At 48.3% G+C, this 23,575-nt stretch overlaps 12 protein-coding genes and 1 non-coding gene across 13 annotated transcripts; 6 read left to right on the forward strand and 7 right to left on the reverse strand.

Annotated features, from left to right (window-relative positions):
• The first annotated feature begins 122 nt into the window (after nucleotides 1-122).
• B0J16DRAFT_416254 (uncharacterized protein) lies at nucleotides 123-769 on the forward strand. Its single transcript, XM_046133555.1, has 2 exons — nucleotides 123-239; nucleotides 310-769. The coding sequence occupies exons 1-2, from the start codon at nucleotides 221-223 to the stop codon at nucleotides 546-548; spliced, it is 258 nt and encodes an 85-aa protein (XP_045981562.1). The 5' UTR covers nucleotides 123-220; the 3' UTR covers nucleotides 549-769.
• A 241-nt stretch (nucleotides 770-1,010) lies between these two features.
• B0J16DRAFT_373656 (RTA1 like protein-domain-containing protein) lies at nucleotides 1,011-2,547 on the reverse strand. The gene is made up of 3 exons (XM_046130533.1): nucleotides 1,746-2,547; nucleotides 1,288-1,698; nucleotides 1,011-1,235 (listed from the first exon to the last, which is right to left on the reverse strand). Exons 1-3 carry the CDS (start codon nucleotides 2,105-2,107, stop codon nucleotides 1,124-1,126), a joined length of 885 nt encoding a protein of 294 aa, XP_045981563.1. The 5' UTR covers nucleotides 2,108-2,547; the 3' UTR covers nucleotides 1,011-1,123.
• A 474-nt stretch (nucleotides 2,548-3,021) lies between these two features.
• B0J16DRAFT_345439 (uncharacterized protein) lies at nucleotides 3,022-4,403 on the reverse strand. Its single transcript, XM_046128264.1, has 5 exons — nucleotides 4,282-4,403; nucleotides 3,917-4,232; nucleotides 3,755-3,856; nucleotides 3,488-3,709; nucleotides 3,022-3,434 (listed from the first exon to the last, which is right to left on the reverse strand). The coding sequence occupies exons 1-5, from the start codon at nucleotides 4,330-4,332 to the stop codon at nucleotides 3,247-3,249; spliced, it is 879 nt and encodes a 292-aa protein (XP_045981564.1). The 5' UTR covers nucleotides 4,333-4,403; the 3' UTR covers nucleotides 3,022-3,246.
• Nucleotides 4,404-4,493: 90 nt separating this feature from the next.
• B0J16DRAFT_345440 (uncharacterized protein) lies at nucleotides 4,494-6,033 on the reverse strand. The gene is made up of 2 exons (XM_046128265.1): nucleotides 4,823-6,033; nucleotides 4,494-4,760 (listed from the first exon to the last, which is right to left on the reverse strand). Exons 1-2 carry the CDS (start codon nucleotides 5,983-5,985, stop codon nucleotides 4,733-4,735), a joined length of 1,191 nt encoding a protein of 396 aa, XP_045981565.1. The 5' UTR covers nucleotides 5,986-6,033; the 3' UTR covers nucleotides 4,494-4,732.
• A 370-nt stretch (nucleotides 6,034-6,403) lies between these two features.
• Nucleotides 6,404-8,358, reverse strand: B0J16DRAFT_345442 (uncharacterized protein). The gene is made up of 7 exons (XM_046128266.1): nucleotides 8,316-8,358; nucleotides 7,757-8,081; nucleotides 7,683-7,703; nucleotides 7,532-7,635; nucleotides 7,155-7,477; nucleotides 6,498-7,105; nucleotides 6,404-6,427 (listed from the first exon to the last, which is right to left on the reverse strand). The coding sequence occupies exons 2-6, from the start codon at nucleotides 8,042-8,044 to the stop codon at nucleotides 6,669-6,671; spliced, it is 1,173 nt and encodes a 390-aa protein (XP_045981566.1). The 5' UTR covers nucleotides 8,045-8,081; nucleotides 8,316-8,358; the 3' UTR covers nucleotides 6,404-6,427; nucleotides 6,498-6,668.
• Nucleotides 8,359-9,308: 950 nt separating this feature from the next.
• Nucleotides 9,309-11,170, forward strand: B0J16DRAFT_162366 (uncharacterized protein). The gene is made up of 3 exons (XM_046122225.1): nucleotides 9,309-9,963; nucleotides 10,040-10,603; nucleotides 10,655-11,170. Exons 1-3 carry the CDS (start codon nucleotides 9,713-9,715, stop codon nucleotides 10,773-10,775), a joined length of 936 nt encoding a protein of 311 aa, XP_045981567.1. The 5' UTR covers nucleotides 9,309-9,712; the 3' UTR covers nucleotides 10,776-11,170.
• Nucleotides 10,973-11,055, reverse strand: B0J16DRAFT_t229. Its single transcript has one exon. It is a non-coding gene; the product is annotated as a tRNA-Lys (tRNA).
• A 786-nt stretch (nucleotides 11,171-11,956) lies between the features above and the next one.
• B0J16DRAFT_162384 (ankyrin repeat-containing domain protein) lies at nucleotides 11,957-13,234 on the forward strand. The gene is made up of 2 exons (XM_046122227.1): nucleotides 11,957-12,104; nucleotides 12,155-13,234. Coding segments are annotated over exons 1-2 (711 nt in total). The 5' UTR covers nucleotides 11,957-12,102; the 3' UTR covers nucleotides 12,864-13,234.
• A 501-nt stretch (nucleotides 13,235-13,735) lies between these two features.
• Nucleotides 13,736-14,354, forward strand: B0J16DRAFT_386196 (uncharacterized protein; the record flags this gene model as incomplete). Its single annotated transcript, XM_046131560.1, has 2 exons — nucleotides 13,736-14,024; nucleotides 14,119-14,354. The coding sequence occupies 2 exons, from the start codon at nucleotides 13,736-13,738 to the stop codon at nucleotides 14,352-14,354; spliced, it is 525 nt and encodes a 174-aa protein (XP_045981569.1).
• On the forward strand, nucleotides 14,157-15,361 carry B0J16DRAFT_162363 (uncharacterized protein). The gene has a single exon (XM_046122224.1). It carries the CDS (start codon nucleotides 14,397-14,399, stop codon nucleotides 15,123-15,125), a length of 729 nt encoding a protein of 242 aa, XP_045981570.1. The 5' UTR covers nucleotides 14,157-14,396; the 3' UTR covers nucleotides 15,126-15,361.
• A 918-nt stretch (nucleotides 15,362-16,279) lies between these two features.
• On the forward strand, nucleotides 16,280-18,297 carry B0J16DRAFT_401358 (major facilitator superfamily domain-containing protein; the record flags this gene model as incomplete). Its single annotated transcript, XM_046132569.1, has 4 exons — nucleotides 16,280-16,437; nucleotides 16,483-17,522; nucleotides 17,589-17,662; nucleotides 17,710-18,297. The coding sequence occupies 4 exons, from the start codon at nucleotides 16,280-16,282 to the stop codon at nucleotides 18,295-18,297; spliced, it is 1,860 nt and encodes a 619-aa protein (XP_045981571.1).
• A 422-nt stretch (nucleotides 18,298-18,719) lies between these two features.
• On the reverse strand, nucleotides 18,720-22,170 carry B0J16DRAFT_307414 (Emopamil binding protein-domain-containing protein). Its single transcript, XM_046124825.1, has 4 exons — nucleotides 21,845-22,170; nucleotides 20,295-21,822; nucleotides 19,499-19,760; nucleotides 18,720-19,445 (listed from the first exon to the last, which is right to left on the reverse strand). Exons 1-4 carry the CDS (start codon nucleotides 21,910-21,912, stop codon nucleotides 18,991-18,993), a joined length of 2,313 nt encoding a protein of 770 aa, XP_045981572.1. The 5' UTR covers nucleotides 21,913-22,170; the 3' UTR covers nucleotides 18,720-18,990.
• A 265-nt stretch (nucleotides 22,171-22,435) lies between these two features.
• B0J16DRAFT_162407 (uncharacterized protein) lies at nucleotides 22,436-23,516 on the reverse strand. Its single transcript, XM_046122228.1, has 2 exons — nucleotides 23,276-23,516; nucleotides 22,436-23,226 (listed from the first exon to the last, which is right to left on the reverse strand). Coding segments are annotated over exons 1-2 (759 nt in total). The 5' UTR covers nucleotides 23,278-23,516; the 3' UTR covers nucleotides 22,436-22,469.
• Between the last annotated feature and the right edge of the window lie 59 nt (nucleotides 23,517-23,575).

Below are 23,575 nucleotides of genomic sequence, written 5' to 3' on the forward strand. Positions count from 1 at the left end.
GCTTTGACAGTGCCTGAGCTGGGAATAACGACCATCTCTGCAGTGACCTGCCGGTCTTTAAATTTACCTTCATCTCCTTCTCCGCATCCTTTTCTTTCTTTCCTTCTCATCCTCAAGGAAACAAACCAGTCTGCCTTTCCATTCTCATCCACACTTGGACTTCCATATCAACCTTCGTCTGTCTTGAAGCTACCTACCTGTCTATCAAACACTCATCACCATGAAGATTGCTACCATCGGTAAGTAAATGAGGCCTCGTCATACCTATCCATTCCATTGAAAGTTGTCCACTAACCATCTATCCTCCAGCCCTCTTCGTCTTCGGAGCTGCTGCCGCTGTGCCCTCCAGCAAGGCCCCCGCGAAGCCTGTCGAGGTAGCCAGCACCAACGAAAAGGCCGCCTGCTCCATCCAGTGCACTTTATGGAGCCGAACCTGCCTCAATCGTCCCTGGTCCTACTCTTGCGACGACCGCGGCAACTTTCGCCGTCGCGCCTGGCACCCTGACTGCGACAAGTACTGCTGGTGCAAGTGCGACTCCAAGGCCTAATCACACAACTCGGTCCGACAAAAGCTGGTCTACTCGCTTTGGTTGATGGAGAGCTTGGTCTTCATACGACAACTGGTTGGACATTCATCGGGGTGGCATTGGAATGATGATTTCTAGATGTTGAGGATATTCATGGTCTTTGGTCTCGCGAAGCAAAATTGCTTCCATTGAGCTAGATATCAGACCAACAAGGACGTACAATAAAGAAAACGTGTTTACACATACTATGTGCCGATTTAATATGCAGGTGATTGATTACGGTATGTGTCTGTTCTCTTAACCGAACGGGAGCAACTTTAGACATCTGTGCAAAGGCGTGTCCACAAGCCTTCCCTAAGAACATAAGGAACACGATGCTAGCTTGCTTTTACCATCCTGCAGATATCCTGAGGGACAGCCTCAGATCTTAGGCACTTTTTACCTGCACTGGTCGGCTTTATGGTATGTGTCCTTGGGTTCACAGGCAGCTCTATTAAAAGACAATATCCTAGATGTATATAGACTAATTCCATACTCAAGCCACCAATCTCAAATTGACAAAGACGCTAACATGTAACAATGCTTTTAATTCGACTTTACTTCTCAACATCGCTTTGTGACGAAGCAGAGATTTTCCTCGTGGCTGTGTCATTGAACACAAGACCAGGGTGTCCTACACAGAGACAGAAGACAGCAATGACAATGAGCCTGTGATATTGTTAGCAGAACATCCATATATCTAAAGAGAACAGAGACTTACACTCCCTCTAGACCAATAAACAAGCCTTCATCCGTAATAAGGTCTGAGTCCTCGTAACCTTCACTCAACTCATAACATCGGAAGGCGCAACGCGCAAGGATCAAGATAACAGCAGCGCTGACGAAGCCAAAGAAAATTCGCATCCGGCTACTCAGTGCACCTGAAGATCCGCTTCGGAAGTATCGCCAGAGGTAGTCGCCAAGAAGAGCGCAGAAGAGAACGAGGATAACGACCTGGAGCGAGAGACCGGCCAAGGCAATGTCGATACCCCGTTGGCTTGACCCTTGACTGATGGTTGAAAGAGCACCGCCAGTGCCTTGTAGAGCGAGACAGACAATATCGGCGGGGATGAAAATCCACCAGATAACTTCTGGCTTGAATCTTGAAACTTCGGGGGCAAAGTGTTTGATACTGGACAAGTTAGAAGATCCTCAGTGGTGTAGGCAGTCATAGCTTACGTCTTGGATAGAGTCACGTAGATAGCGGCCGTGTAGAATACAGGACCACTCGTGATAAACACAATCTGTATCATAAACCCTCCAAAGTTGAAAGGGTTGTTATGCAGGATAATACGACCGATGTACCCAATAATCTCAAATATGCAGCCGAGCATCATGAACGACATATAAAACCATTGTCTCCAGCGAATGCCCAGCGCGATGTGAACTCCCATGGCGAGACCGTAGAGCACGATGAATGTGATGTTCGCCGCGAGCGAGGGTCGGTATTGGTAGACGCTCCATTCTATCGGGCAGAGCTCGAGAGTGCAGTTTGCGTCTGGGCCGAAAACGACAAGGCCGTTGGGCGGTTGTCTTGACATGGCGATGACTGATATTGATGTTTGGAGGTTACCGATAATGATGGGTATTAGGGAATGATAAAGGGTAGGTATCAATTCAATGTCTGGTCGACAAGATGAACCAGGAATGGAATAGCCTATTAAGACAGTGTTGTTTGCTAAGGTTGTTTGTTTGCTATAAGCGTCTCACCTCAGAATTTAACCTGATCAGAAAGTGGCTTGTCCTGGACTTTTAAACGTACGATGGCCCAACTTTTCATGATAAACACTGTCCATTAGCTACTGCACATATCAACACCTCGAAACAATATCCCAATTGATTTTCCCAAAGTCAGCCATTCGCACTCGCTAAAACGAGCGCCAAGCCTCAGCTCCCCCCCTTCAGCCCTGTGACAAAAGCGAATGCGAGACGACCCATTAAATTGACTGCTCGGAAACTAAACGACCCCTGTAGACAGATGAAAGGCTAAGCTTTTTCGAGGAAGCCTTTCGAGAAGGAATACTGCAGCTAGAGCGCTTTGGGGAAAGCCATTCGAGGTCCGTCGTCATTTGGGAGTGAGATGACAGCTTGATATTGATCTTTTTATTTGGTCTATGGTATTGGAGGGTGCGAGTGCGAGGGTTTCAGAACTAAGCATGTTGTTAGTATCTTGGTATTCGATACGCCAAGAGAGTCTAGACACTTCGGTTGCAATCATATTGCTTCTGCTACCTATTGTTGGCACAAGACGGTATGCAACTTGTGGACGCCATCCACAATTCATCGACTCTAGCTCGTCTTACCCGTCACTTTAAAGCCTCGGGTCCGAAAATGGTAATCGGCTACCCGAGTTTGCTTTGCGATTCAGCAGCTTGCCCTAGCCAATATGCTCTCTCCTACGCGTCATCCCAAACCGATCGGATTGGAAACAGTGATAACAATATATTTAAGCATAATCGACTCCAATCACCTCTAATACACCATCTTGAGATGGTGTTCTGATGACGGCTTCAGCCTCTGCCGTAGTGGCGGGAACTGTTTGCACTAGCGTGGTGCGTCTCGGTGGCATCTACGCCGCCATGTGCCTCGATCACTAGCCAGGAGTTCTTCCCATAACATCTATACAGTTCTCGTCACACTCAGGGTGTTCTGGTCTCTGCTAGACACCCCCTGTTCACTCTTATGAAGAGATGCCAGCATCCCTCTCAATCTCTTCCTTGCTGGGACACCACTTATCTTGAAGCGCCTTATCGGTGGACAATTCAATCACATTCTTCTCCCACCACTCACCCCAGCTTGTCAAGAAGATGCGGTCGGGATCTTCAGGGAAGTCACTTCGTGTAAGAGCAGCAAGGACACTCGAGGCACCTATCCTCTCATCAGTAATCCATGTCGATAAGAGGCATGTTACATGCACTCACCTTCAGGAATAGACTTGGCATCAGGCATGCTGGCCTGGATTCCCATCTGCTTCGCAAGACCCGTACCAGGAATCAGACCAGGCGACACAGCGACAACATTGTTGGAGTCTGCTAGTTGACGGCGCCACCAATGTGCGCCGAGAAGGCCAGTAAACTTGGTGTTGCTATATGTCGTGGGAGCATCAGCCCCGGATCCTGCCTTGAGCTCTTCGTCGAGCTCGCCTATATGCTGTCAGAACTCATTCGTCAAGTCTACATGAAACTTACTGGGGTCTGAGACTCTGCGTACAGCGCCAGAAGAAACAAACACAATCCTCGACTTGGACTCGACCAACTTGTCTTTCAGGAGGTGTACAAGATAATGCTGCGCTGTAGCAGTAGCACATCAGCAAACGTTCTACCAACTTTGTACCACCACGCTTCACGCACAGAGATGGTTCACGACATGCGACTCGCACCACTTCGATCCGTTAGGACCTGGTCCATCAGCGCCAACACCGCCGAGTCCCGCGTTAAGCAGCAAATAGTCAATCTTCTCACGACCAAGCTTCTGAAGGGTCTGTTCAGCGAACGACTTAACGCCCTTGAGATCACTTAGTTCGAGAGGAAGAATAGTAACGCTGCTGGATGAGTGGTCATAGTTGATCTCATCGTAGGACTTTTGCGCTCTTTGTGTGTTACGCGCGCCAAGGATGACCTTGTATGGTTGGCTTTGGCTGAGGAGCTGCTTGATAGCTTCCAGGCCCTACTTTGGTGTTAGCAATATCTCACCAAAGATTGTTGGGAAAGAGTACAATTCCAGATGAAGCGCCTGTAGCGACGACTGTCTTTGCAATTGATGCCATTGTTCAATTTACTTAATGATTTGTTCAGATAAGTTGAATTGTAAATACTGCTGAAGCTGATGCTGATGCTGATGGTAATTATAAGGGTTATGCTTGGCGGGGTTATCGGAGATTGTGACGTAAACACTAGAAGCATTGATTGGAAAGATGGCGGCGTGTAAGCGGTGACCGAATAGGCAGTATAGGTAGCCGGAGCTGCCATGTAATGTCTTGGATGTGTAATCAATATTAATATTCTGTCTTATTCTATTTGTTTGTTTTATTCGGCGTCATTACGTAGGTCTCTCATATACGTCGTGTAAGTTCTAGCTCCCTACTCTAGATATCAGACCAGGCTTCTCTTGTATCAATAAGTCAAGAATTCAAAACCAAGCCTGATGAACCTAGATTGATCCAGTATCTATTTGGGAATGGGCCCCAGTCCTAGTCTTTCTTATTGTCAGCATCCATCACTTACTTCATCGACAATGTCACAGGAAATATCACGTACATAGATTTCTTCCACCCGGCGATGGTGCTCCGGGGGATCTGAAAGTGGGCTTCCGCATCGGTCGTAGAGGGCGGTACCATCTCACCTCGACGATCAACCCGGTGATGAATCATCCACGTGATAACTTCCTCCCGCTTCCTCTTAGAGTAGGTGTTTTCTTTACGGACAATCGGCGTGTTGCGGAGTGGTTTGCGTTCTGACAAAGGCTTGGGCTTCGGTCCTCTCTTCTTCTTAGGTGGAGGGCCCATATCGTATATTGTTGTTTCCGGGGAAGATTCAGGAGTGGGAGTCGATGCAACAGATTCCGGGGCTGGGGTAGATGCAGTAGATTGAGGAGCCGGACTAGGAACAGCAGACTGAGGCGCAGGGGTAGCTGCAGCGGATTGGGGCCCAGGAGTCGGAGTAGGTGTCCATCGAGGTGTAGCCAGTGGGGTAAAGAGAGGAGATTGCTGTGGTGTAGGTATGGGGGTTCCCTCGGTTGTAAATAGAGGGGATCGAGGGGGAGCTTGTGCTGGCTGATGAGCCTGTCCTAGCTGATGAGTATTTCTAGGCTGAGGAGCGTTGCCTGGTTGGTGGACATGTCCTTGCTCAGGAGGCTGTCCCGGCTGAGGAACGTATTGAACTACCTGAGGTCCCGTGTACGGAGATTGATATGGATAAGGCGCTTGAAGCATGTGGTGATACGCAGATTGGGGCATTTGAGGATGAGGAGGTTGAGGTACTTGGTGAGGATGAGCGTAGATCATATATTGAGGATGTGCCATCGGCTGATGGGGATGCCGGGGCATTTGCCGGTAAGGCACATATCCAATGGGATAGTGTGGTGACTGATGCATGTGAGGATGAGGAGCAAACTGAGGCCATTGAGAAGAGTGCATCATCTGAGGATGGTGAACGCCTCGCTGAGGAGCAGGTGCTATTTGAACATGTCGAGCAGCTTGAGGAGCTTGAGAGACTTGCGCTGCCTGAGGTGCAAGAGGTTGTTCAACAGTTTGTGTCGATTGGTCTCTATAAGACGACTGAGTGACCATGGGTGGTTGTGCTACCGTAGGAGCTGAAGCTTCAGGAACTTGAGACGATTGACCTTCCTTAGAGGTCTCATCAGCTTCGATCGATTCAGCCACCTCCAACTCTTGATTATCTTGATCCCCAGTAGGTTCCATGATATGGGTGACTAAAATTACAAGCAAATGAAATACATCAAAGATCGGAATGTTAACAACGTTTAGAAATTCCAAAAGTCGGACAACAGAAAACTGGACGCCCCCGCTATTCAGTCCGTCGAAGCCGAACTTTGAAGAGATCTGATTGGTAGTCAGAAAGGTGACAGAGATCAGTAGACATATTTCTGCGAAGATAGCGCCAGCTTTGTCGTATATTTTTGTCTCAAAATCTACTAGTTCTACGCTAGTCTGACTGAGTTTGTTGGGTTTTATCGGCTGGGTCGAGGTCGCGGAGTGATACGAGACGCATTTAATCGATGGAACAATTGAATACAAAGGTTCCTCCCTTATAGGATAAACGTGTCTCTAGCCATTAGAGACTAGATGGCTGAGTTTTCAATTTAAATATGGACTTCGAGCCTCTTGTTATGTCTGATAAAATGTAAGTTTGTTGTGTTAGTGAGAGTGGGCAAGGTGGTCTCATAATAATCCGCCAGTCTCACGAGTAGTAGCTGATCGAAAGATGCGTAGTGAGTTCATTACTCAAGGTCCAGAAAATAGCCAATGGCGGTGGTGAAAATTCACAGGCAATGATAGATATCCGTATATGGTTCTCATGCTGTTCTATGCAGCTTTCTATTCCGGTCTATTCGACCAATTTAACTATATCATAAATAGCACTTTTAAACTCGCTTGGTTCGCAGGGACTCAGGAAGGAGAGCAACCTTCTCGTTGAAAAGCTTCTCCGCATCGGCCCACACTCGTGAAGTCTTGCGGTCCTTGAGGGTGAGGAGAGACTCCTTAAGACCCTCGCTGAAGGCCTCGCTGGCCTCACGAGGAAGCATTGAGGGGAGGTGGTCAATGCTGATAACGGATAGAGGAAGGGAGTTTTGGTCGTTCTTGATCTCTACGGGGACGGTGGGGTCCTCGAACGTTGTGTTAATGGAGTAGATAGGGATAGGGTTGTGGGGGTTGGTGGTATCGCAAGAAACGTCAATAACGACAGCCAGGTTGCGACCAGACTTGGCAAGGAGCTCCTCGTTGATGAAGGGAGGAATGGGCTTGGAAAGGTAAATCGCGTTAAGGAAGACGTCAGCCTTGGCAATCTCCTCGTAAGGACCTGAAAAATGTTAGTTTCGAGTTACAAAATGAAGCACCGCAGAGCTTACCATCTCGGTCCTTGGTCTCGTTCAAGTCCCAGCGGGTGATGTTCTCATCGGGCATGCCAGCCTTAAGGAACAGGTCGACCGCACCCTTACCACATCGTCCGAGAGCACCAAGGACGAGAGCAGTGGGCTTACGTCCAAGAGACTTCTCGGCCTTGGCAAGGTCCTCTCGGATCTGGTTAACGAGCTCCTCCTCGTTGAGGTAGTAGCCGCGACCGTCGGTGAAGGTCTCCACTGAGGGGAGCTTGGAGGAGGGGTCCTGGAGCTGGTGAGCAAGGGCCTTGACACCGAGCGCAGCACCAGCAAATCCAGCGTGGAAACCGAAACTGGTCAAATTGTTAGAAAAGAGCTGTTCTGGCCTATTATGGCAATTGGCTTACGCAGAAACTCGGCGGCCCTGCTCATCGACGAGGAATTCAAGATCGTAAAGAACGCTGCCTCCCTGGGGGAAGCGGCCGAGAACCTTCTCCCATCCACCTTGGTTCTAGAATGTGTCAATTGGGTTCTCATCGCTTCGAACTAAGAGTGTACCTTGTAACAGTGGGCAAAAGACTAAATCAAGTTAGCATATGACAATTGCTTTATTTTCGAAGGGTTTCGCATACGATGTGGTCGTTCTTGAGAGGGAAGTCATCCTCGGGGATCTCCTTGAGGCCGAGAATCAGGGTTCCGGGCTCGGCGTTGGGCCAGGTGCCCTCATTCACAAGGCGCGCGCCAGCAGCCTCATACTCGGAGTCCTCGAAGATACGCTTGAACTTGGGGTCGGTAGATGATCGCTCGACGGAGACGGGGTACCCAGCCTCGACAAGAGTCTTGATAATTGAGGGAGAGAAAGATCGGTGCTCGAGGGGCTTCTCCTCAGCGCGCAGAAGGATGTGGGGGTATTGAGACATGATTGCGACGGTTCTGAAGCTTCTAAAGCTGTCAATCCTGGATTTTCGGTAAGAGTTAGCGATTCTGTTTGATGATTTCGATCCAGCCGCAAAAGAAGGACAAAAATGGCGTGAAATGGTACAACGGCTGAAAAGACTCAACCGCGACCCAATGGACGCTGGTGAAAACATGACCAAGGCTGCATATGCATAGTAAGGAACATACAAGAACAACGGCTGTAGATTTTTGGTATAAACACAAGCGAAAGTTTATTAAGAAAATTCGACGTACCTTTTGTCCTTTTTTAAGTATTGGATGATGGTTAATCTGAGTCACAGAAAAAGTAAAGGTCTGAATGTCGCCTGCTCCTGCATCGGCGTCAAGACTGTGACCCCGGCGAAAAATGGCCCCGCTCCCGCAGCCGTAGAACCCCGCGGTGGGGTCAATGGCTTCTATTTAAGGCTTAGCGAGGGGGAATGAAGCTCGTTGGTCAATTGCATCATTTCAGGTCCAAGCTCATGAGGACGAAGACAAAGATGACAAGCTTAAGTTGTACGAAGATATAGAAAGGAACAAGTCCCTGGCGTTTCACGGAGGAGTTTTCGATGGATTTGGAATGTTTCGGCCAGAGGAGGTATATTCGACCCTCAGTGTCCTCTTACTCACAGGCTCCGATCGGACAGGTGATAGCAGGAACGGGTCCCTGGATCTTATGATACAGATAAAATCAGGCCAGGCACTGGAGACAGGTACAACGTTGACACCATGATATTTCCGTTGATGGAAAATATTGTCATGGACAGGGTTTCTGTTGTGGTTAAACATCGATATGTACATCCTTGAACACTTCTTGTCCCATGACAATAAGCTCGGGTACATTGTTGCACTCAATGAAACCTTCAATGTCACCTCCCATCTACTCAAGCTGGCTAGTTGAACATAGAAGCCATTGACAACTGAATGGAATACTGAACACTCAGTTCGCGCACAATGTCACCGGTTGCTGCACTTTTAAAGGTTGAATGACGTGGGTTAGGTATGGAGCTTCAAATCGTTGCAAGTCGATGACTGTTCTAGCGCCATTGAGTCAGGAACCAGGATAACCAATACCAATCATGATCAAACACCTAGGACACTGCGACGATGAACTTGCCAGATTCTTCAGCCCACAGCAAAGTATCATGACAATTCCCCTGAAAACAATGCATTAATTAACCTCTAGCTCAACTAAGCGATCGATCCGTTGATCGGGTTCCTGGCCCACTTCCCAGCCGCCCAACCACCGGCCCAGGGGATCGCCGCAAGATGATGCGCTCATCGATGTGGTCAGATCGCGTTCCTTGACAACAGCCCAGATCGCGCTTCAGCTGAGACCCTGCGCGCACTTAAACGTCAGAGCCAATTTAGATCGATCACGGCAAGCTACTTGCGCCGAAAGATCGAGCTCTCGCCAACCAACTTTGACGCGACGGAACATGGCTTTTCTATGACGCTACGACAGTACCCGTAAGCTGGCTGTCATGACGACACGGCGCAAAGCCAAAAAAAAAAGCAATAACAATCAATGGTTACAAAACCTGGGTGGTGGATCGTATAGAAGATCAGACAGTCAATTGATTTCCGCAATTATTGAAACCGCAAGACAAAGTACACCATTTCACTTACATCACTAAACTACCATCGCAATCATGAAGGGCAACGACGAGGTTATCCAAGAATTCAACGAGGTCGTCAACATGACAGCTTCGGAGCTTGAGAAGTGGCTCAAGTCAGACGACTCCAACAGCGCAGGCTGGCCTAAGGAGGATGAGAATGGCGAGACCGTTGGACACGACAGCGGCCGCAAGATCGTTGAGATCCTGAAGGAGAACCCTAAGAAGGAGCCCAGCAAGTACACCGACGAACAGGTCCAGCACATGCGCAAAGTCGTTTCGTACTGGTAAGTGACGCATCTAATTGCGCATGCGTTTACGTCAGACATGCGCAGATTGCGACTCAATACTGACAAAACAAAGTAAGCGCCATCTAGCTCAGGAGACCAAGACCAACAACAACAAGTCCCCCGAGGAGGTCAAGAAGACCAAGTCTTATGCGTCGCTCAAGAACTGGGGTCACGATTTCCTGAAGGCCCAGGACAAGCAGAATGGCAGTGACGAGAAGAAAGAGGAAGAAGACGATGATGCCGAAGAGGAGAAGGAAGAAGAGGACGGTGACGATGAGAAGCAGACTGGCGAGAAGCGAAGAGCAACCCGAAGCCAAACCGGCTCGAACAAGAAGCGAGAAACTGCCAAGGGAGAGTCCACGAAGTCCAACGACGAGGAAGAGGAAGAGGACGATGCTGAGGAGGACGATGGCAACGATGGTGCTGAGGAAAAGGCACAGAAGAAGCAGTCCAATGGAAAGAAGTCCAACGGTGCTTCAAAGAAGTCCGAGGAGCAAGAAGAGGAGCAAGAAGAGGCTGACGATGATGGCGGCGACGACTCCGGCGCAAACAAGGGCCCCAAGAAGGGTGATACTGTAAGCTGGAACTGGGGCCAAGGACAGCCAAAGGGCAAGGTTTTGGACGTTAAGGCTGAAGAGTAAGTTTCAACGTGCGACCATCTAGGTCAATTCGCTAACACCAAACTCAGTACTTCAATCACTACTAAGAACGGCAATGAGGTTTCGAGAAAGGGTGATGAAGAGGACCCTGCGGTTGTACTGGATACTGGCAAGAACAAGGCCATCAAGAAGGCTCATGAGTTGAACTAAGAGATACCTGGAGTTTATTCATTCGTAAAGCGGTAACAGGGTGTAGTTTCACGTATCTAGTCAAAACATTAATATTCCAATGAACGTCAACTAACCTCACGATATTGGGACTTCACCAATCAGTATTTCCAGTGAAAACAAGCAAAAAATGTAAAAAAGAAAGCACATCTCAATCATTGAATATGTATTATAGGAACAGCCCGATGCGGGGGTCGAACCCGCAACCTTGAGATCGCGTACTCGTAAGAGTCTCACGCTCTACCGATTGAGCTAACCGGGCGTGCTTACGATTTGTTGAAGGAGACCACCGAGCCTGGTACTATATTCACCAAGAGCAACACTGTTCCTCCAGACAGATCATGATACCTACCCCTTATCAGATGCCACGTCTCAAAGGAGGGAAGCTCGCAGGGGCAGATCGTTGGCATAGCAGTAATATGTAGGTTTTCGATCAGCTCGATAATATTGTGTTTGTCACCTTTCCTTTTCTATGCCTAAATCGGCGTCGAAAAATCCGCAGCTGCGAAAACGTATGATGGTGGTTTGGAGACGTGGTGTGTTGTTAATACCCATGAGGCATCTGGTACGAGGGAAGGAAAGATGACTGGGGTTTCCAGTTATTTCCTTCTATCAAAAAGGATATTAAAAGAGAGGAGCAAGGCGCATTCTTTTTCTGAAATTAGCCCGAAAGCCTTCAGGTCTTGGTTTAATGTGTTGACGTTGGAATAACGGAAGGCTGATGTTGTCTGCAGGGTAGTGCTGGTGTTGAGGAGACGCATCTGACAGCGCTTAAGAATAGTGGAGTCGACCTTCCATGAGCTTCATCATTGCAGACCCACTCACGTTGTCAATCATGATTACGAGGTACGATAAAATATCGAGACAAGTGTTGTTCAAAAAGGAATTACAATCGAGATCAACTATGCTGATTATGTCAATCCTACATATCGCTATCTCTTCCAATCCCTTGATGAAAACCATCATATCAACAGCTTCTGTATAAGCATCTGATGTGGGGTACGCGGCTTGTTTCATGACGGGAGCTGCCCAGACCTTGCTTAAGCTGAAAGCGGGCACTTGCACCTGCCTGAACCTTTAAGCTTTCCTTTGATCTTATCATCAACACCACTTTGTTGCTTCCTTTCCCCCTCTTTCGTTCTTCTTTCTTATATTCCATTCAGCGTTTTCTTTTACACAACGTCTTTTTCTCTTTGTACTCGACCTATATACTCTCTTTCCTTTGTTCTTCTATAGCGATCTCGTTTTTCGTGACGGCGCGACATGCTCTTGACCCAATCGCAACCGTCATGACCAGTCGTCCTCCACCATGTGAGATGCACTGACCTCGACATCAATCGCACCCAACTAACGAACCCCAGGATTGAACCATCTATTCGTGTCCGTCGGGCGATCCACGCCAACGATGCGACCCTTCTACGCCGAATCCTCAAGACACACCCAAATTACCTCCTGAATCCCGATTCCTCTCCTTCCGGCCAATCCAACTCGAACATGCACCTAGCAGCTTCGCTAGGTCACCACGAAGTCTGCGAAGTACTCATACAGCTCGGTCACGAAGACCCCTGCCCTGCTCTCAACGAAAGCCACCAAACCGCTTTAATGCTCGCTGCAGCTGGCGGACATACCGAAGTCGTCCAAATTCTCTGCGAACACGATAAAACATGCATTCTTCGTCGCGATGTTCGAGGTCGCGATGCTGTGATGGAGGCTAGTCTCGGAGGACATGACACCATACTGCAACTCCTCCTTACTCACGTTCCCGGTGGACCTTATGAGGCAGTCCGCCGCGCAGATGTTGAAGGTAACACAGCACTGCATTTTGCAAGCGGAAACGGAAACCTGCTGGTACTGCGAACGCTGCTGGCGGCGGGCGCGGATATCCACAAGCGGAACATTTGGAGCTGGACCCCAGCTGCATACAGCGCTACTGTTCAGGCCGAAGTCTATCTGAAGGGCTTGGTCAACGAAGTTGGGAAGCTACAACAGCAACAACAGAAACGGGAGATTGAATCGGCTAAAAAGGGTGGTGGAGTTCGAGTTGTTGAATCCACGAGTGACGAGGAATAAGTTGGCAGATTTTGTTGTTGAATATCACAAGCTGCGGTTCCTGTACTGTCGCTTGACGGTGACTCTGGTGCCAAATAACCAGTGTTGATCAGAAGATATATTGGTTCCTGCAGAACCAACCTTGCTCACATTTCACATCGACTGCGGTCAATCATTTCCTACCATATATTCTAAATCATTATACTGGCGAAAGGGCATGGAGTTGCTTTGAATTGAACCTATTTCTCACCTCGGCTTTCAGACAACTCGCTTGAACTATGGTGTCTACAACTAGGTTATCGTATTGTTCTTCCTGTGTTACAGGTTCATTTACCAATGTCTGCCGATTTGATACAATACTTGCGGTCCAGCTAGTTTGGCGAGCCAGACAATCACTGCTCTGGTAGGCTGACAATCATCTCCAATCCCAGTCAAGTGATTGGGTACCAGTCAGCAGTTCAGGCTGTGCCGTGTCCATGTGTGATGCACGACCCGCGACGTCCCGTTCGTCCGGTCTATGTTTCACAGCCGATATGTCAAAGTTGGTTCTGACAGCTTTGTTGCATCAACACAAACCTTGCATCACGGTTTGTCTTGTCACAGCTGCCTATGTTTGACGCAATGGCTGCTGAATCAGACACAGTTCATGAGGATGATACTGGTTTGCGCTTGTTTGCGGTCGTTTAATCAGAGCTCACAGACGTTCACATGACATCGGCTATGCTTTCGAGCTGATTCATAGCCCAGGATGTGAAGTTATTCATGTCAAGACTAGTGCCACCCAATGGCATAAATTACAGAACTTCGCTGTGCTTCGGGATTCTTCTTTCCAACCAGCCGTTCACCAAATCCCTTAGCTCATCGTCAGGGTCGTTACTGCAGATCAGTCCTCCATGTCTAACAACGGGCCTGTTACTTGTCGGACAATCGAGGACGTCGACCTTCCTGCACCCGCGACCAAGCTCATTATTACGCAGCATCTTGCAACATCCCAGAATTCTCCTCTCTGGGCCTGGATCATCGTTGGAGCCTTCTACGACCGCCACGACAACGTTCTTTGGAGTACCAAGATCTTCTTTGGCTATCTGGGCACTGACGCGGATTCTGACGACGAGACAACTGATAGCGAGAGCAGCTCTTCACTGGCAGAGAGCGACGCTGGGGAGACAGACACTGCATCAGGTAAGTACTGAAATTGCTGTCAATAGCAGTTATTCAAGTCATAAAATCGTCTATATAAACCCTCTCACCTCGCACTCTGTCTAACTTCCCTTAGACATCTATTTCTCAGAACGACCAAGCCATTACGATAGCAACCACGCCTCTGACTATCCGCATATCAACCAGACACTTCAAGCTCAACAGTCCTATCCTCATTGGAACCAGACCTCGTCCTATACTACACCACCAGTGTGGGATCCAGCTCGACAAGGTCAAGTTCCTGGTTACTGGAACGCTTCTTTCAACCCTCAAGTTCGTCGCTGGGTACATACCTGGCAGCCACTTTACTGAACCCACTTCCTAACAATCCCCCTTTGTCTTCGAACATTCATCATGTCTGGTGGATGGAACCCCGTTAGTGGTCGTGATTCCAGGGGAACTCGGCCCAATGGTACTCCTGCAGGTGTACCTATCCCCACACAAGGTCAACCCTATATCCCCTATGTCGGCGGGCCCGGCTATAACTTTGGTCTAGTCTCAACTCCTTACGGTATCATGTATTCTGGCGGTGCCGCATATGGCCAGCCTGCATACGCCGTTCCTCAGGGACCTGTCGCAGGGTTCCAAAGTCCAATGACCTACGCAAACCAACCTAACGGTACTGGGAACATCCTGCCTCGGCAAGCCCAGCCTCATCCGCAAATCGACACCCAAATGCCTGCCGCCCAGATGACCAATTCTACTGGCGGCGTGGGTTGCGAACCAGGCTACAACTACTTCTTCCCAGCCGAGCACACCAAGGTTCATGTGTTCAAGAGTGAAACACCGCCCTGGCAGCTTGATGCTAATGCGCAAATCCCCTTCATTGCCTCACATGTTCCCACCAGCACCAAGTTGGGTGATCTACTCAAAGGCTTCGGCTGTACTAATCCTAACCCTAAGAAGAACAAGTGCTTCGAGCTATACAGCGGGGGCAATGGAAAGTGGTACAAGGGATATTCGTTCAACGGAGACGAGGAGAAGGAAATCGAAAAGAGCTTGGATGAGGTTGGATGGACCTCTGACCGTACAGGCAGCGAAGACGGCAAGCCCGTCGTTTGTCTCTGGTTCTGCAAGAGCTGAACCTGATGGATAGGATTGAAATCGACGCTGACGTTGGACATGGTGACATTGGCTCTGGTTCTTGTCTTGCTATTCTGATGACGATCGAAAGAGGTGCTGATGCACTTGACCTTCTTATGGCGCAGTATCAGAGGGGCGTTGGCGGTGCTTGGGACATAATTGCTTTATTCATAGCTACCAGATGGAGTTACTAGGGTTAATGTAATAGATTGTTAAATTGGTAACTCTGATTCTCTTTGGTGTATCGCTTCTCCATTGCGAAAGATGTATGTTCCAACTTGTGATGCCATAACGAACAGATAAATAAGTCTTCACACGCTATCCAATCGAGAGCTCGGTACGAGAACCTTTGGTACCATAGATCGGCATAGAAACAAATCCTATTTAGGCCATGTTTCTACAGTTACAAGGGTTCCTTTAAAAGCTGGGTAGGGCTTGTGAAAGCTCGAGGCAGTGCGACGCCACTATAACGTCTGGATAGGCCAGGTACCATGTACTATGAGGTATCACATGTTATCTGCATCTTTCTACTGTATAAAAAGCACATAAGCTTCAGGGACGTTGTTTATTAGTATGCTTAAATCGAGATTGACGTATCTGGTTGCTGGCTCTTCACCATGTTTTGTAAGTCTGATCATTGCATTACTGGAGTAGAAATGCGAATAGACTGTTGATAAAGATTCAGCCACAGCAGCCCATCCTTATATTTCACCGAGGTTGATGTGCTATCAAGGCATACTGTTGCTTCAGAGACAAGTACGTGGGATCTATCGGGCCGGACAACATTGCCCCCAGCCACCTACAACTCAGTTGGAAAAGAGATTCATGGCAGCCAGTAATAATGGTAGTAAACTGGGCAAAAAGGGTGCACTGCTCATAGAATTATAACGAAATTGTCTCTCAGGCCTGTGCCTGATGGCTATCTGTGAGTGGGCTACGAAGAGACAGCCAGTGCTGAACCCCCTGGTAGACTATGGCGCGACAATTGATGTCAGAGTAAAGTATAAAGATGTAGTTATGCGGGCAACAACTGAGGGGGTGATATATAGCATATTCCTTAGTGACTTGCTTGTGTGCTATTCCTGATAAGTGACTTCTCCCTGACGATTTTCGCTTTTTTCTTTGTAGTCTAACAAGTATTCGAGAAGACTACGATGGCCGAAGAAATCGAACACACAGACCTGGCCCATGTAACTTCCAAGAAGAAGGACCTGAGGAAAGAAGATGACAATGATATCGGGCCAAAAGTGTCAGGTGTCGATAATGTACGATTCAACACCAAGACTGATACTGAAGCCAACCTCGAAGCCAAGTATGTTCACTTCCTTTCTATGACCGCCATCACTAACAATCTCAGGATCAAGAACCCCCTCCACGGTATTCCAAGAGAACAACTCCTTGCCGACGTTGTCGAATGGGCTCATAGGAAGAATCTCACAGAGCACATGCTTATCCTTCAGAAAGGCGCCCTAGTAGCTCAAACCCCCAACGACGCAGCTCACCTCACAGGCGACTATGCGCTCACAGCAGCAGAGCTATACCATCTCAAGCGTGAGACCACACATCGCTGGGCTCTACCTCGTCGTCTTATCCTCACCATCGCAGTATGTTCCATCGGCGCTGCGGTGCAAGGCTGGGATCAGACTGGTTCCAATGGTGCGAACATCTTCTTCCCCAAGGTCTTTGGCATAGGCAGCGAGAGTACAAGGGATAAACTACTTGTTGGTCTTGTGAATGCAGGACCGTATCTTGGTTCTGCATTTATAGGATGTTGGTTGTCGGATCCTATCAACAACCTTTTTGGTCGCCGAGGAGTCATCTTCCTTGCTGCGCATCTCTGTATATGGCCCACTATCGGCTCTGCTTTCTGTCAGAAGTGGCAGCATTTCCTCGCCTGTCGAATCCTTATGGGTATTGGAATGGGCGTCAAGGGCTCTACGGTTCCTATCTACGCTGCTGAGAATGCCCCGGCTGCTGTCCGCGGCGCACTAGTCATGTCGTGGCAGATGTGGACAGCCTTTGGCATCTTCCTTGGAACAGCTTTCAACCTGGGCATTTTTCATCTTGAGGGCGATATGAACTGGCGTCTCATGCTTGGAGCTCCTTGTATCCCTGCTATTATCCTTATGCTTCTCATCTACTTCTGTCCTGAGTCGCCGCGCTGGTACATGAAGAAGAACCGATACCCCGACGCATGGAAAGCTATGCTAAAGCTCCGTCATGATCCTATCCAAGTTGCAAGGGACATGTACTACATCAGTTGCCAGCTTGAGATTGAGGAGCATTTAACTGGAAAGACAACCTATGCCACACGATTGACGCAGCTATTTACTGCCCCCCGAGTTCGAAGAGCGACACTTGCTGCATTCACAGTTATGGTCGCTCAGCAGATGTGCGGTATCAACATCATCGCGTTCTACTCTACTACCGTGTTCAAAGAGGCTGGTATGTCTGACTTCAAAGCCATGATAGGCTCTTTTGGCTTCGGCCTGGTGAATTGGCTATTCTCTTTCCCTGCGTTCTGGACCATCGACACTGTAAGTTTGCCTCCTTAATGGTCTTGCAATATGCTGACTCTTTATAGTTCGGTCGCCGAAGTCTACTACTCTTCACGTTTCCTCAAATGACTTGGACACTCCTTGCTGCTGGCCTCTGTACTCTTATTTCGAAAGACACAGGAGATCTTCGTACTGCTCTCATATGCCTTTTCGTGTTCCTCTTTTGCGCCTTCTACTCTCCCGGCGCAGGCCCCGTTCCATTCACATATGCCGCCGAAGTCTTCCCCCTTTCCCACCGAGAGACAGGTATGGGCTTTGCCGTGGCCACTTGTTTCTTTTGGGCCACTGTCCTTGGCATATCGTTCCCCTTTGTCCTTGAACGTCTTCAAACCGTTGGTGCCTTTGGTCTGTATGCAGTGTTCAATCTTATCGCTTTCATCATGATCTTCTTCTGGGTTCCTGAGACGAAACAACGGACTCTGGAAGAGCTTGATTGGGTATTTGCTGTGACTACAGGGAAGTTTGCTTCATATCAGCTTCGTGTCGCGCTTCCGTATTGGCTCAAGCGGTGGGTGCTCTTGAGGAAGGATACTACTAAGAAGCCTCTGTATGAGTTTGAGATTGTTGATGGCACTGGTATCTCCGAAGCCAAGGGTTCGACCGAAAGGGCGTAAGTTTTGTAACGACAGAAGAAGGATCACAAGAAATGATGTCAGTTAGAGGGTCAGAGTATAATGAAGATTAAATTCAAGAGAACTAAACGTTACCATGCTAGTCATGGGCGAAGCCTCCATCTCAACCATCGTGATGTCTCAAAACCGGTGCTCGTTTTCACATACTGAACCCTCACAACATATGGCTACCACAATGGATGATCATCATAGGCTTGAAACACATTATAGAATTAAAGTAAAGAGGTAAAAAGAAACAAAAGAAACATACAACACCGGGGATTCGCTGGTCGTCACCGACCCAACTACTAATCCAGCGCTTCGCAGCTTAACTAAGGGAGAGCGGACGGGATCCCGTGTTTTCTACGAGCTGTGGTCGTATGTGACGGTTTCTTATGTGTTGGAGTATATAAAGACATTGGTGTGGAAGTATAGCTGTGCTACCTGGCTGTGAGACGCATGTCTCCCAACCGTAGCAGCAAAAGGGCCAATACGCCACGATCTTGACGCAATATTGGAATATTCGTATTGAGCTCTTTCAAAACAAAGCCTCTATTAACAAGCTCCGAAAACTTTTATCGCTAACAATCAGTTACCGAAACCATGATCTATCGCCGAGCAGCACAACCACCAGTACCCCTGTCCCTTTGTCCCTTTGTCCCTTCTAATGAGTCAATATCATGGTTGACTTTCCATTCACAAAGCCTTCTTGCTCATCTCAGCAGCCTGGACCTTTGCAAAAGCTCTCTTGGTAGCCACAATGCTCTGTATCACCAATGCCGCAGGAATAACGATCCAGATAGCATTGCAAAACACATAGTACATGTAAAAGTAGAATTGCTCAGGACGGCAGTACACAATGTTATGCACAATCTCGTTGAAATAGCAGGTCGCAAAGTAAAGAACATCACCGTACAATTGACCAACGCTGATAATGAGCTGGATGGGGTGTCGCAGAGGGTGTTGCTTGACAATGCTCCATGCGCAGAAGAAGGACATGGGACCCCAAAGGATAGCGGTGATGGCCTCCATAGGAACCAGGAATGAATCTTGGGTCAGGTAGCGGGAGTCTGAGAGGGAGTATTCTTTCCAAAGTTGGGCGAAGAGGCTGAGTTTGCTGGAGAGATCGGTGAAGTTGGCGACATAGTAGCCTGGTTATTATTAGTATTGCACTCTTAGAACCAATAGTGAGTATGGAACTTACCTTCGAAGAAGAAATGGATGCACCCGCAGAGAGCAAACCACATCGTCACAAAGATTTCTCCTTTAGACAGCTTTCGTGGCGCAGAGTTGATGAACAGTAGCGTTACTGCAAAGATGGCAATTGACATAACGACAAAGCTACCAACGAGCATGCGAGAGGGTATTGTGTTGGCCACATACTCGGGAAGAAGCGCATTCAATGGGGAGTATGGATGAAGGGGAATTCTTCCTGTTGCGTTGACAGCTTCTACGATAGTGTCCATCTTGTCGATTATATGAGAAGTGAGTGTTGTAAAGTTGAAGTAAAGAGGCTGCTGTGTTGTTGTAAGACAAAAGCTGAGGGTCGAGTACCTTTTTAAACAACGACCTAAAAGCCACAATGAGGCTGTTAAACAATTCGTGTCACATTAACCAACCAGTTGTTCCTTCCCTGAAAATCATAATTACCACGAATCTTACGTAGATCTAAGCATCGTCAATGCACGGATCCTGGCACATCACGGAAACTTGAGATCCGGGGTCGAACCATTTTACTTTGTCAGTGGAAATAATTAAAAGACAAGCAATCCCATTGGTCGCCTAGTAGTCAGCTTAGGAAAGAAGGAACAAGTATATAAAGCGGTGGACCTTCTGCAGCTGTAAAGCTGGAAATTCGGGCATTCCGGGGCCCGTTGGCGATGTTTTGTTTGGTGTTTGCGAATACGAACGCGAAGATGACTTAGACCACCACCGAATACGCAAAACATGGGATTACATACATTACTCGACTTCTAATATGTTATCGATTCAGTCCTCACTTTGCCATAAGACTCATAATCATCGCCCGAACTCATTATAAGCGATAATTCAATCCTCCTCTCCTCTGTACAAACCATCACCATTGTCTCTCGCATCCTCTTTTCTTCAGGGACTTTCTCGATACCCGCCCAGCTTGTCCTGGCAGGTAAACTCTCAACATCAACACTTGCCCAAGCTTCCCATGGAATATCTCCCGAAGCAAGAGATGATGCATTATCGTCAGAATTTGCAAGATCACTTTCGAAATATGTCTGCCCTTCAATTTCCATGATCTTCTTACTTACTGCCGCTGCCCCGTCGCTGAACCACATGCCTTCTTGTCGTTTAAGCTTATACAAAAATGCAATTGCACGACGACGAAGCCATGGATGACGACAGCGTTGGGCGACCATGAAAACTGGGACTATAACACCAGGCTCGAGAGAAAGAGGTGACTTGACATGGAAGTTCTGTGTGCTGGCGCATAGTGTCTCTGCGAGCATGAGGATTCTTTCGTAAAGACCGAGGAAATTGTCCCATCGCAACTCTGAGCCAAATGCTCCTCCTGCCAGGAATGTACGCATGAGAGTATGATACAGCCTGATAGATATTGCGCCTCTTTGATCGTGTGGATTTGCGTGGTTCTCCTCAAACTGTCCCATCTTATACTCCCATGATGCAAGGTCCCTTCTCGTCACTTCCATAAGATCTTCCTCTTCCGCCAAGCTTCCATCAAATTCGTCCGCTGTTTTCTGGGCCATCATCATGAGTCTCCTCATGACCCCAAATAATGCCGTCCCTGCTTGTGCATAGCTTTGAAGACCGGCGATGCGCTGCATATGTTCATCAATCCATACCCTGCTAGGGGCATTCTGATAAGGATATGGAGCACTCGAGTCGGAGAATGTCATGGCGTGTAAATCCAAGCGCGTCAACATCTCAGCTGCGCTTGAAGTCTCCATGCTATATCCTGCCTGGTTCAACAGCTTGTGAGCAGCCATGATGTGAACCTGACTATCGGACCAACGCCCTATCAGGTGCGTAATAGACACAAGCGCAAGACTCAGTGAGAGAAGTTTCGTTGGATCTTTCACTTCACGAGCACAGGATATCGCGCGTCCATAGCTCTCATTCGCGTCATTCCACATCTTCTCACTCTCATCTCCATAGCCCTGAAAATACAACTCATGCCTCTGGTGGATGGCTCCCAGCGCAAGCGTAGCATGCCACACTGCCGGTTCACTATGCGCCAACTGCAAAATCTCCCTTGTCCAAAACTGTGACGGGATAAATGAAGCCGTCGATGGCGCCGTAAGTGTACGAAACACGTCGAAGAGCGTCAAGTTCGCTGATCTACCCGCTGCACTTCCGGGATACTGAGATAGAGCTTGTGAGATGGGCCCCACGGCTGAGATTTGACGAGCTGCTTCTGCGAGCTGCCGGCGTGTCATGGGTGAGTTCTCCGGTAAGTAACCATCGCATTTGCGTCTGGAGGACAAGCAGCGCTGGCAGGCAGGTTTGCCCATGTCACATTTGACGCGGCGAATGCTGATCAGATTGGTTAGTCAACTGAACTGAGCCGAGAAGAGCTGTGACTTGCCGACATGTAATACACCCACTACCAGGTTTTCGCGCCATTGTATCGTTCTCTGTCAGAGAGTACAAGCATTCTGTTGTGAAACAAATATACTGGAATAATTCTTTTTGAGTATTGGCGCCCTTCGCTTGAACTTATCACCATAAGCACAGCCACCTTAAAAGCATGGGTAAATGTACAGGATGACCCGATGCTACCTTCGTTTCAGCCCTGAGTCATGCCAATAAGCATTCCAGCTGGACACTTCACTTTACTAATAGGGAGAAGAAAATACAGTCTGAGGAGAGAACCTGCGACAGATGCTCTCGTGTCCTGCTGATCCTCCCATGAGGAAGACAGCGGTGATCGACGTTAGCACTTCTGGCTCAGCCCTATTACAAGGATGTTATTTACAAGAGCACCAATCCCCTTCCACCAATGACGACAAAACTATCCATTCAATTGAGCACCGGGAACAAATACATCCAATTGAAATGCGTAGCTCTGTAGGATTTCGCCAACATACAGCACCCAATACTCCTGCACACTAAGTTACACAACGCCGGAAGTATGCAGTATGCATATTTACTTCATTATTCATAAGTTGGGTATCAAAATCCTACAATTCATTCTCCTTCTCTTTTCTCCTCGCCCGCAGAACCGCTGCATGCTGCTTCGTGTGGTATTTGACATCGTCGGGATATAGCGGATTCCAGACTGTATTACAGACCTTGCACTCAGAAAATGCTGCTTGGGAGGAAAGATTCAGTGTCGTTTGCACCGTCGATTTCCCCTTCGTTTTCTTCCCTGCTTTTGCATCGCTATTGCTGCTCGATTCTCGATTCAATGAACTCTCTCTAAGAGTTGATCTCGTAGGTTTCGCGCCACTCTCTTCTTCATCCTTTGCACCTTCCGCTGGCTGAGTATCGTCCTCGCTATTCTCTCCGTTTAGTGCAGGAAGTGAAGTGGCGCGAAAGCGCAAAAGTCGTGGTTTCTTCCGTGCTTCTATCCTCGGTGCTGGTGGTGAAGATGGCGGTGTCGACCCAGGTCGTGGTTCGTCACTCTTTGGACTTGATGCCGCTGTGGACGACGAGGGTATAGGTTTGAAGAAGCTTAGGATCGACCCCTTTGTAGGTTTGTTTGGTGCGGTGGTTTCGATAGTATTCTGAGTGTCTTCTGCGACTATCTTCGGCAGCGAAGGTGACTCTTTATCCGTATCTTTGGGTGCTGATGTGTCCGTAGGAGTTTCTTCTGAAGGAATACGCCGCTTCTTTAGACTCTGTTCTCGTGGCGAGTCGTCCCTTATGTTTCGTTTGCCGTATGTTCGTAATGGTTTGGCGCGTGGTCGCGATGTTGAAGGGGCTGGGCTTTCGGACCTGTTCGAGTTAGTTCTATCAATGTTGCAGATCAGACGTTTAGGCGTACATTTTCAGTTGTTTGCGCTTCAAAAAGATACCATGCCTGGCTCAAAGGATGGACGATATCGATATTGTCAACTCAGGTAGAAGCGTAAGTAAACAAACCGCACTAGCTGGACAATTGCCGCATGTGAGAGCAGAAGAAATTGTAACGAAGCAGAGAATTAATTACAATAATATATGAACGAAGAAACGAACGTGAATAAACAGCCTCGACCCAATTTGCCGTCTTGCTGGAGAACGAAAGCTATTAAATGTGACAAGGATCCCCACCAGGATGTCGCGTCGAGACGCGTCTGGCGCGCAG

This window comes from Fusarium flagelliforme (assembly GCF_020744385.1).
Source record: "Fusarium flagelliforme strain FIESC 12 MPI-CAGE-AA-0113 chromosome Unknown B0J16scaffold_5, whole genome shotgun sequence".
NCBI lineage: Eukaryota > Fungi > Ascomycota > Sordariomycetes > Hypocreales > Nectriaceae > Fusarium > Fusarium flagelliforme.

What these genes read in the sequence shown, in the direction of transcription:
- B0J16DRAFT_373656 (XM_046130533.1), bottom strand. Translation starts at nt 2,107, where the DNA reads ATGTCAAGACAACCGCCCAACGGCCTTGTCGTTTTCGGCCCAGACGCA. An exon ending in TACGTGACTCTATCCAAGAC is followed by an intron (nt 1,699 to 1,745) that starts GTAAGCTATGAC and finishes TAACTTGTCCAG; the next exon opens with TATCAAACACTTTGCCCCCG. An exon ending in TTTATTGGTCTAGAGGGAGT is followed by an intron (nt 1,236 to 1,287) that starts GTAAGTCTCTGT and finishes ACAATATCACAG; the next exon opens with GCTCATTGTCATTGCTGTCT.
- B0J16DRAFT_345439 (XM_046128264.1), bottom strand. Translation starts at nt 4,332, where the DNA reads ATGGCATCAATTGCAAAGACAGTCGTCGCTACAGGCGCTTCATCTGGA. An exon ending in ACGCAGAGTCTCAGACCCCA is followed by an intron (nt 3,710 to 3,754) that starts GTAAGTTTCATG and finishes GACAGCATATAG; the next exon opens with GCGAGCTCGACGAAGAGCTC. An exon ending in TGCCAAGTCTATTCCTGAAG is followed by an intron (nt 3,435 to 3,487) that starts GTGAGTGCATGT and finishes ATGAGAGGATAG; the next exon opens with GTGCCTCGAGTGTCCTTGCT.
- B0J16DRAFT_345440 (XM_046128265.1), bottom strand. Translation starts at nt 5,985, where the DNA reads ATGGAACCTACTGGGGATCAAGATAATCAAGAGTTGGAGGTGGCTGAA. An exon ending in GCCGGGTGGAAGAAATCTAT is followed by an intron (nt 4,761 to 4,822) that starts GTACGTGATATT and finishes ACAATAAGAAAG; the next exon opens with ACTAGGACTGGGGCCCATTC.
- B0J16DRAFT_345442 (XM_046128266.1), bottom strand. Translation starts at nt 8,044, where the DNA reads ATGTCTCAATACCCCCACATCCTTCTGCGCGCTGAGGAGAAGCCCCTC. An exon ending in CTTTTGCCCACTGTTACAAG is followed by an intron (nt 7,636 to 7,682) that starts GTACACTCTTAG and finishes GACACATTCTAG; the next exon opens with AACCAAGGTGGATGGGAGAA. An exon ending in CGAGACCAAGGACCGAGATG is followed by an intron (nt 7,106 to 7,154) that starts GTAAGCTCTGCG and finishes AACATTTTTCAG; the next exon opens with GTCCTTACGAGGAGATTGCC.
- B0J16DRAFT_162366 (XM_046122225.1), top strand. Translation starts at nt 9,713, where the DNA reads ATGAAGGGCAACGACGAGGTTATCCAAGAATTCAACGAGGTCGTCAAC. An exon ending in CGCAAAGTCGTTTCGTACTG is followed by an intron (nt 9,964 to 10,039) that starts GTAAGTGACGCA and finishes GACAAAACAAAG; the next exon opens with TAAGCGCCATCTAGCTCAGG. An exon ending in TTGGACGTTAAGGCTGAAGA is followed by an intron (nt 10,604 to 10,654) that starts GTAAGTTTCAAC and finishes CACCAAACTCAG; the next exon opens with TACTTCAATCACTACTAAGA.
- B0J16DRAFT_162363 (XM_046122224.1), top strand. Translation starts at nt 14,397, where the DNA reads ATGTCTGGTGGATGGAACCCCGTTAGTGGTCGTGATTCCAGGGGAACT.
- B0J16DRAFT_307414 (XM_046124825.1), bottom strand. Translation starts at nt 21,912, where the DNA reads ATGGCGCGAAAACCTGGTAGTGGGTGTATTACATGTCGGCAAGTCACA. An exon ending in ATTATGAGTCTTATGGCAAA is followed by an intron (nt 19,761 to 20,294) that starts GTGAGGACTGAA and finishes ATAATCGACAAG; the next exon opens with ATGGACACTATCGTAGAAGC. An exon ending in CATCCATTTCTTCTTCGAAG is followed by an intron (nt 19,446 to 19,498) that starts GTAAGTTCCATA and finishes AATAATAACCAG; the next exon opens with GCTACTATGTCGCCAACTTC.